The sequence below is a fragment of the Cyprinodon variegatus genome, unplaced genomic scaffold (genome assembly GCF_000732505.1).
Source record: "Cyprinodon variegatus isolate N-32 unplaced genomic scaffold, C_variegatus-1.0 Scaffold202, whole genome shotgun sequence".
NCBI lineage: Eukaryota > Metazoa > Chordata > Actinopteri > Cyprinodontiformes > Cyprinodontidae > Cyprinodon > Cyprinodon variegatus.
This window is the reverse complement of record NW_015150655.1, coordinates 3,298-13,129: the sequence shown is the minus strand read 5'-3', so window position 1 is coordinate 13,129 and position 9,832 is coordinate 3,298. Positions and strand designations below refer to the sequence as shown.

Genomic DNA, 9,832 nt, shown 5'->3' with positions numbered 1-9,832 from the left:
AAATTGACCTCTTTACTTAAGTAAAAGTTAAAAAGTAGGTGCTCCAAAAACTAATTAAATATAAAAGTATAGAGTAACCTTAAAAAAAACCAGCCAGATGCCAGTATATGATTAATTCTTTGAGATACTGTAGGGCCAAGGATGAGGGAGGTGTTGGTCTCCGTCTCCATCTCGCCTGTTTCAGACATCTTTTTCTGAATCCGACATTGTAGCATGGCATAGAAAATTCACGTTTAAAGTTTGAACAACACCTGCTTGCTTCTGTTGATTTCCTTTGGCGTCAGCACAAATTTGATGAATAGCTAACCAATGAGTGTTTGCGTTGTATGACTCATCCAATGACACTAGTTTTCACTAGATGATGGCGCCAATGATCTGCATTGGATAGCGTGCATGATGTGAAGTAAATATTTATAAAAATAAAACCGAATCCAAGAGTAATGAGTAACGTTTGTTTTAAAAATGTAAGGAATAGAAAGTACAGATACTTGTGTGAAAATGTAATGACTAGAAGTCAGAAGTAGGAAGAAAAATAAGTTATGAAGTAAAGTATACATACATAAAAGGTGTACTTAAGTACAATAATGAAGTACTTTTACTTTGTTACTTGACACCTCTGATGATTTGCTGATAGAATGAGAATTTTTGCACATGAAATAAGGTAATTAGATAATCTACACTTGAAATAAGACAATGAAGTAGTTTTTTTCTTATTTTAAATGTAAAGTGTCTTGTTCCATTGGCAAAGTTTCTCATTACCTCCTCAGTTCATAAGAAATGCACTTATTTTAAGAAAAAATTACTAGATTTAGATGTTTTCCAGTGTAAATATTACATCTTATCACATTCCACAAATCACATGGAAAAAAACAATCAAACAAACAAAAAAAATACTTTGCGCAGGTAAAACAAAAACTTTTTTTTTTTTTTTTTTGCCTATATGTAAAAAACACTTTATTTCTGTGCAAATCATCTTGAACCAACTGCCCCCAAGAAGAACCATGGTCATGGAAGCATTTGACAGTTTGACATAAATGTAAATGACATGAAGTGTGATTTGCAAAATTTTCTGAAAAAAAAAAAAAAATCCACAGTATACACAAGCATGCAATAAAAAAATCGGAAAATGTAAAAAAAAACTTTAATGAAATATTTTACCCAGTCAAATAAATGTTGAATGAAACAACATAACAGAAATGATGTCATCATAGAGTTATTTGTCAGTGGAGCTTATCAATGGTACCCAGAATCTGATTTCATGTCTATTTTAGGATTCAAGAAATATTTTATTAGCTAGATGTGTTGAATAGGCTATGCATGCATTTTGACTTTTTGCCACTACTGATTATATCATACTAAGAAACCAACAAACAATGATACATTAAGCATTACTAAGCAGCTTGCTCTAATAAGAGTGAAAGATCGTACTGCAAAGTATTGAATCCGTTGCATTCAACACAAGCCATACCCTTCAAGTATTATTTCCTTTACTTCCATAGAATCCCAGTAATGGTTGGGATTAACTGTTGGGATTCTAAAAGGTGTTTGGATACTTTTGTAAGCCACTGCAAACTTAAATAGGTACTTCATTTAAAATTTTTTAACAATTCTGTTGTCATATGCTTCACACTGCCTTCCTAAAGAGACTAGTCTCTTTTTAGGCACACGCACAGTCAGTGGTGAATCCCACCAGCTGTACTCTGGTGACAGCACACAGGTCGGCCTATGGTCGATCAGGTAGCGGTTTAAGTAGCTTTCCTCCAGTGCTCTGGCTGTTACCTTGTTTGCCTCGTCCTGAAGTATAAGCATAGAACAGTCCCGAGCCAACCTGCGCATCTGAGAAACTACCCCACCATAAAACTCCGAGGTGTAATAGTAGTCCCCCTCATCCTCCTCCACACAAGCAGATGAATCCTCTTGGTCTTCATAAGGGAATTGATTTCGTTGCACATTAAAAAACTCTGGGTGCAACGTAGCTACCAGATCCCCGAGGATTTCTTCTCCCACTGGACCCACAAACTCCTGGTCGACATCAGTGCAGAAGATGTAATCAACCTCTTTGCCAATCAATTCAAAGATGGTTTCAGTAAACAAGACCATCCGACGGTAAGCCAGTCGGTCCCAGCCGGGTAGCTCTGCAGCTGGGAGAACCTTCATGTGCCGTCCAGGGCCCAGATCGAGCGGAGGATCCAGAGTACGGGGATTGTCTGTAAGAATGTAATATGTGACCATCTGACCAGGGAGAAAGTGGGTTTCAGCTGAGGTTAGGAAATGACGTATAAACCGGGCATAAGTTCCAACCACAAGGACCAACAGGCCTACGCTGATTCCTTGTTCTGAGAGCTTGGCCCTGCGCCACACCGAATTGTGGCTGTCGCCCCACACCAAAGGAGCTCCCCATGATGTCCTCTCTGAATGTCTTGGGTCCACCGTCTTGATAACAGACGTGTCTTTCAGTATTCTTCCATCCTTCATTCCCAACACCTCAGCTAAGGGATGGACTGACTTTGAACTGACAGCAGCTTTAGATCCGTTGAAGAAATCTAGAGAGACAAGAGGTTGTTTTTTATTTAAGCAAAGAACTACACTGGGTATGTACATCTAGTAGTGGAAAAAACGTCCAGATTCAGTTAAACCTATCACACCTGTAAATATTCAAGCAAGGGAGATAAATTTAAAACCGTTCAGGCAGGGCAAAATACAGGTAAGGCCTTTGTAAAAAGGACTAAAAACAGCAGTTATGACCACATAGGAGCACAACTCATCTGAGGTCAAAACAGGCTGTAAAACTGTTCATCACATATTTTAGTATCCGTGTAATGTTCTGGTACAAATAGATAGAACATTTTTCTCTGTATACTTACATATGATAAGAGACAGTAGGAAACAGCACAGGATGAGCTGTATTCTGTTCATTCTGACCGGGCCTGTTTGGGGCGAAACACACATTAATTCGTGAAATAGTGCTAACTTTTCTTATCACCTCTGTTATATTTTTTATTGTTTTTTTTTTCTGTGTTTTCTGTTTTCATTAGACTTAAACGGTTCAGTTTAACAAAGTTTAATGTAAGATAAAAAGGACCTGTGTAGTTTAATGTAAGATGAAAAGGACCTGTTTAGAGATAAAAAGATGTTTTTATTGGGACAAAAAGGTTGTTCCAAACTAGCCTGGGCCGATGTGAAAAGTTAATTACTGCTAAAACTAATAACTAATTATTGGTTATGTTATTAAGCATTGTCAGTAACTTTTAATGAGCTTTATACATCCCAGTGCATAGTTTTTGAGTCAGTCCTCCATTTGCTCTTATTCATCCATATTGGCTTCTCAAAACATTTCTCAAAACTCAAACAGCTCCATAACCCATCAACCTTTAGGACATTCTGTTATACACATTTCAGCAATTACTCTTGGTATTTAGGTGCCAGAATAGCTGCAGACCGTCATGCTTAGCACCACTGTGATTCTCTGTAGGTTTAACAATCCTTCCAGATGTTATGTTATGTACTCCTTCCAAAGCATTTTACTTCTAATAAATCCACTAAATATTTTCCCAATAGTTTTATGGTCCAACAAAATGGTGTCTAGCAGATGTGAGACGGGCCTTTGTGTTATTTTTTTAGCAGCAGGTCTTTTTTTTGTTATTGCTTAATCATGAACACTGACCTTAATGGAGGTACAGTATAGGTTGAATGGATCTTAGCTTTTGTTTTAAAGATTCATTTGTTGAACACTGCTTGGAGAATTTCAAACTCTGCCATGCTTTCAGTTATTGAAGGTAATATTTCCCCATTGTTTGTTGTCTGGTTTGCTGGAATCCCTAAACTTTTTTGTTACATTTCCCACACAAATAGACATAAACTGATTCATTCACAGGTTCAGAAATTCTTCTTAAAGACTTTCTTTTTGAGCTGCTCATGTAATTTTTTTATTTATTTTTTAATTGGGCCAAAATCTGTTGTTTTTTCTTATATCTTTCCCTACTTGATGTTGTGAGGCAGGTTTTCTTTAAATATTTTTTTCTGTTTGCCTGGATATTCAATTAAATTAAATTCAGTTCATTTATATATCGCCAATTCACAACACATGTCATCTCAAGGCACTTTACAGTTCACCAGATCATGCAGTCAAATTGATTAAAAGTTTTCTATCTAAGGAAAACCAGTTGATTGCATTGACTCGTTGACTCGAATGCAATGCAATGACAGTGGCGAGGAAAAACTCCCTTTTAACAGGAAGAAACCTCCAGCAGAACCAGGCTGGATAGGATATGAGTCTTTAAATGAGGAGGGAGTGTTGGCCTAGTGGTTAGAGCAGTGCGCTTGTGCTCTGAGAAGGTTGCAGGTACCCTGTTGGATCATAGAGACCCAGAGCCTGCACTCTGAGCAAGACCCTTAACACCACACTGCTCCCAGCGACGAACAATGGCAGCCCTCTGCTGATATTAATTTCTCCATTGTGAAATCAAAACAGTTGAATTTCTAAGTGAACTGAGATTTCGAAGACCACCTGCACAACCATTTAAAAAGTTATGTGTGTTTATGCATGTGCCCAGGTTTGCATTTACCCATGCTAGCTTTGTCTGATATTTTGATCTTTAATGACCTGAAATACGGGACATCAAAACATATCTGAAAGAGGGAAAGTACTTTTTGTAATGATTTGCTCTAAAATGTTAAACAAACTAGGCTTCATTTCATATCAAAAGCAAAGTTGATGTGTTGACTTTTTACATTGTCTCTGACTCAGTAATCTGTTTTGGAGGAAGGAAAACGTGAAGATAAGGAATGACATTCAAATGAACAAAAGTATGTCATCTACAGGATTACATGTGATAATCTAGGTAAAAACTGAAAACAAATCAAGTCAGCTAAATGTCAAACACATAGATAAAGGCATGCAAATCATACAGCTTCTTATGTTTTAGATTACAAGTTTCCAGAATTAAAATAACACAATTTGAATCGGGGAAACATCATTCGAGACGAAAGTTTCTTAAAGGTCACTTTAATGCAAACAGGAAATGCAGCTGCCATTAATCGAGATGTTAGATATAAAAGATGACCAAAGAAAGAGGCTAAGCAGAGGCCATAGAGAGTCTACTAACCTGCAGGAGACTTGCAGAACAGGAAAAGTGCCATACTGCTATCGACTGTTGGTATAATCTTGCAAAGCCTATTTTACAGAGACTAGAGGAAACTATTTTTGCCCCTTGTGTATATTTTTCTTGGTAGCTCTGTTAGCCTCTTCCTGATAGTTTGCCATTAAAGAACACTCTTTTTTTGCTATTGGTTCTTCAAAGCTTCAGATTTGCTATCCTCTCAGGGCTTTTAGATTATTTTTCCTCTCCTCTTGCTTTACGCACTGATTCGTCTTTCCAGCCCCCCCCTTACATTCCTTAAAGATTTTTTTTTCTTTGCAGCTTTGACTCTAGGAGCAAAATCCAGGCAACCAGATGTGTGGGGAGGAGTTGAAAATAACCCAGCCAGAGAAGAACAACTGCTGCTGCTGCTGTTGAAAATGTACACACAATGAAGAACAGCCCGGATAAACAATTTAGCTTCCTTCCCACAATGGAGGTAGAAACATGACAAAATGCATCATACTTAGGGTGGAGGATGACTAAATATTTGCCATTTTCAATGCTAATTTACTTTTTCAGAAAACATTGCTTCTTATACCTTTAAAAGTGGTACAAATGCAAAGTCTCATAGTTGGATTTGTTTTGTCCACAAGGTGGAGATATTGAGCTGGAAATAGGTTGGTAAAAGACTTTGTATGGAAGACATGAGAGGTCAAACATTCTTTATAACTAAATCAGTCCAAGAGAGGTTGGAGTAAATGTCCTACTAATACATTACAAATTCAGCCTGACTGGGTTCGTTCTTTATTAAAGGATTCACCTGTGATGCTAAACAGGTTCTAAGCACATTACTGTTTTCCTCAATTGTTTACACACATTCTTTGAAAACTCAATTCAGGACTCCTCTCACAGCAACAAAAAACACACACAATCTTCGAAATCCCTAATTTTGCTGCAAACTAACAGCTAACTTTACTTTTAAAACAATACAAAGTATTCTCATAACATTGCTTTGTTATGACTTAGACCCTTTGCTCTTCATTACATACTCTATGTTGTAATTTATTATTTTTTTTACATTAAATTCTATACATATTATGTATTTTATACATGCATATGGACTTCTATATTCTCAAATGACTCTTAGCAGCACTGGGTTATCTGTGTGTTGGAGTGAGTATGTAGTCTAGGGCAGGGGTCTTTAACTTTTTCAGGCCAAGCACCCCCAAACTGATGGCGAGATGGAGCGGGAACCCCTAATTATATTGTATGAAATTGTTTTATATCAAACTGGTCCTATAGTCACTCTATTACAGATTGAGTTATGTAACAAAAGTAATTTGGCCCTGGGATTATTAAAGTATTTCTGATTCTGATTCCTGGGTGATGGGACAGGTGTTGTGAATGAAACGGTATCCATATTAAGAGAGCTCCTGTATGCGCTGAATGTGTGCATTGATGACTGAAAGACATCTTCTGCCTCCATTTATCTGTTTACTACAGTGTGTTGAATTCATGTTACTGCATGTTTAAAGACATTTCAATTAGTGGAAAAAAATTGCAGGGGGGAATATAAAAAACAAATGTAATCAACCAAAACTTTCCCGACCCTCATGCAGTACCTCCGTGGACCCCTTAGGGGTCACGGACCCCTGTTGAAGACCTCGGGTCAAGGGTGTCCTGGAATCGCCCTATATGCTTGCTCAATAATGACTATAAAATTTTTGCGTTCATCATCGCAAAAAGGCTTAAGTGTGTCTTAAACTCCATAATGAAACACAATCAGGCTTTATGACCAACAGACACATAACCAACAATATACTATTAGTGCTAGATGTATTAGATTATTCAGATCTATTCAAAGATGATGGATTTCTGTTATTTGTAGACTTTTATAAAGCCTTTGATACTGTGGAACATCAATTCATTTTAGACTCCTTGTGTAAATTTGGTTTCGGACATTATTTTTCATCGTCAGTAAGGACCCTGTACAGAAATGGTAATAGCTCGGTAAAGTTAACTGGTGGAACCTGTCCTTGATTTGATCTTTTAAGAGGAATTAGACAGGGATGCCCAGTTTCTCCATACCTTTTTCTACTGGTTTCTCAACTTTTAGCAGACCATATTAAATCCATTGATATTCAAGGCATCCCTCTCTTAGATAGAAAACTTATAATCACTCAACTTGCAGATGATACAACTCTCTTTTTGAAGGATAAAAATCAGGTGTCTAGTGCTTTGGAATCTTTAAAAGAGTTTTCAAGAGCTTTTGGATTATATGTAAATGTCAACAAATGTGAACTCATGGCTATAAAGGAATGCTCCACCAGCTCCATCTGTAATATAATGGTTAAAGGTGAAGTGAGGTACTTGGATATAATAATTACTAAAGATCAACAAAGAACAGCATCCTTAAATTTTGAACCCATTATCCAGAAAACTCAAAGAAAGAGAGATTTCTTAAGAGCCATTGGTTTAATGGCTCTTAAGAAATCTCTCTTTTAAAGGGAGAGTATTAATAACCAAGGCAGAGGGTACTTCGCGTCTGACTTTTGCAGCTTTATCTCTCCACTTAGAGAAAAAACTTCTAAATGACATTGACAAAATGTTATTTAACTTTATATGGAGAAATAAGACTCACTATTTAAAAAAAAACCTGTTCTTATGAATCCATACAATGAAGGTGGTCTTAACTTCCTAGACTTTACTACTCTGAACAACACTTTTAAAATTAATTGGCTAAAAAATATATACAAACATCCTAACTCTATTTGGAATGCTATAACTTTGTATATGATTTCTAAACTTGGTGGATTAAACTTTTTCTTAATGTGCAATTATGATATTGATAAAGTTCCCATTAAGTTATCAGCTGTTCACCGCCAGGCCTTCTTTGTCATGGACTCTGATCTATAAACACAACTTGTCCTTTTCAATATTATTTAGAGTGCTGTTTCCCCCTAGCGTTAACTTTTGTTTAATAAATGTCAGATCTTAGTTTATTTTATTTTTTCTTGTCTTTTTTCCTTATTGTTTCATGTTTTGCACAAAATGAGGTCATTTACTTGACTGGTAAAAATGTGAACTTATACTTGTTGAAAATGTCTGTAAATAATGTTTGTGAATTCCTATAGTGCAATATGGTTGCTCTGTATTGTTCTTTGCAGAAACAAATAAAGTTGTATGAAAAAAAAAAATAAAAAATAAAAAAGGTGTCCTGGAATGTGACCAGGTGGGCAGTGCTGTAGGAACCAGGGTAGCATAATGATGATGATGATGATGATGATGCCATGTTGCGAAATTGCACCCACTGGGATGTTTCCTCCACGCTGGGCAGGGACTTTAAGGATGGCTAATAATATTCTTTTCCCTTTTTAGTCTTTTTGTTAGATTGAATCTTTCTTTATCAAGGAAGATTAACTGGTGCTCCACTTCAGCTAAAGGATGGGCTGATGCCAACGTAACAATGATAGAAGTAAACATAAAGTGCTCACTTTTGTGAAGCACAATATTACAATACTGGAATACATATTAAATAATATATATAGTGTTAAGAGATTAAATCAGTTGTGACTTTGTATAGAATGCTCTTGCACAGAAATAAATCTAAATGTTTTTATTTTTTTCTGAATCTCTTCAAAAAATGACACCCTGAAAACTTGCTTCATAAGATTTTTTCTGTGGCACACATGGTCCAGTGTTTTTTTTATTTAACTTATCAATATTCTAAAATAATCGATGAAAGATCACATAATCAGGAAGAAAACAAAGACGTAGATAAAGGACAAACATAGCATAGATGTAATCTCAATATTCAGTAACTTTTTAAAATTGCAGGCAAAACAAAGCTTTTTATGAATCACATGATATTTTTAAATGCAACATTTTCAAAATTATCCTCATAAGCCAGAGAATATACAGTAGGTTGGCCAAGCAGAAACAGATGGTGACAAAACTGGGTTGTGATTATTTCAAAGAGAAAGACTTTTTATAATAACCCATTAAATAATTTAAGAACGAAATGTATGAATATTTCTCACAACTCATTACCTCTTGTCCCCACAACCCAAAGCTGCTGATTAAAACCATCCTTCTGTTCTACTCAGTATGTAGAGACAGAATTTGTCCTCCTCTTCAATAGATATTTCACTAACTAGATTTTTAAAGATAACACCACATTTCTATTATCTGATATGTAATGTTTTTTTTCTTTTTTTTTTCTATTGTCTGGGGTTTTATTTCTGAAGCTTTTAAAACAGATGTTATTCAGACATTTTTAATGAAGAATTTGTGATTTTAAGAGCTTGAAACCTACTGCATTTTTTTAAAGGTTCACTATTGTTAGTATTTTACTGACGTCTTTTCTTGTTTACAATCCTTGTTGTTTTATAAAGCTTACCTATGGTGTAAGCTTTATAAATCTAGTGCTATTTTGCATTTATGTGTTTCTACTTAGTCAAGTTTTTTGCAAATATTATAACCCTGTTTATTTATCTTTTATTTATTTTCAGGAACCTATACAACTATTAATTAATTTGATCTTTCTTCAGTTAACATACAGAATAATAGCTAATATATACCTAATAACTTTATTTTGGTGAACAATAGCATTAAGAGGTTTTATTTTTTTGGTCCCAAGGCCTACCAAAACATTCTTAGGACTTTTACTGCACACGTCAGGATAGAAACTTTGTGATGGTTATAGTATCTGATTTCAAACATTTGTAAAGATTTTGCTATTATTTCTAAAA

General features: G+C 35.5%; 1 protein-coding gene across 1 annotated transcript; it reads right to left on the bottom strand.

Annotated features, from left to right (window-relative positions):
• Window positions 1–914: 914 nt before the first annotated feature.
• LOC107087987 (globoside alpha-1,3-N-acetylgalactosaminyltransferase 1-like) lies at window positions 915–5,405 on the bottom strand. Its single transcript, XM_015379867.1, has 3 exons — window positions 5,106–5,405; window positions 2,865–2,927; window positions 915–2,543 (listed from the first exon to the last, which is right to left on the bottom strand). Exons 1-3 carry the CDS (start codon window positions 5,137–5,139, stop codon window positions 1,591–1,593), a joined length of 1,050 nt encoding a protein of 349 aa, XP_015235353.1. The 5' UTR covers window positions 5,140–5,405; the 3' UTR covers window positions 915–1,590.
• Window positions 5,406–9,832: the final 4,427 nt, after the last annotated feature.

Coding starts and splice junctions, on each gene's coding strand:
- LOC107087987 (XM_015379867.1), bottom strand. CDS start 5,139: ATGGCACTTTTCCTGTTCTGCAAGTCTCCTGCAG. Junction 2,928..5,105: donor GTTCTGCAAGTCTCCTGCAG/GTTAGTAGACTC, acceptor CGCCCCAAACAG/GCCCGGTCAGAATGAACAGA. Junction 2,544..2,864: donor CCTACTGTCTCTTATCATAT/GTAAGTATACAG, acceptor TTGTCTCTCTAG/ATTTCTTCAACGGATCTAAA.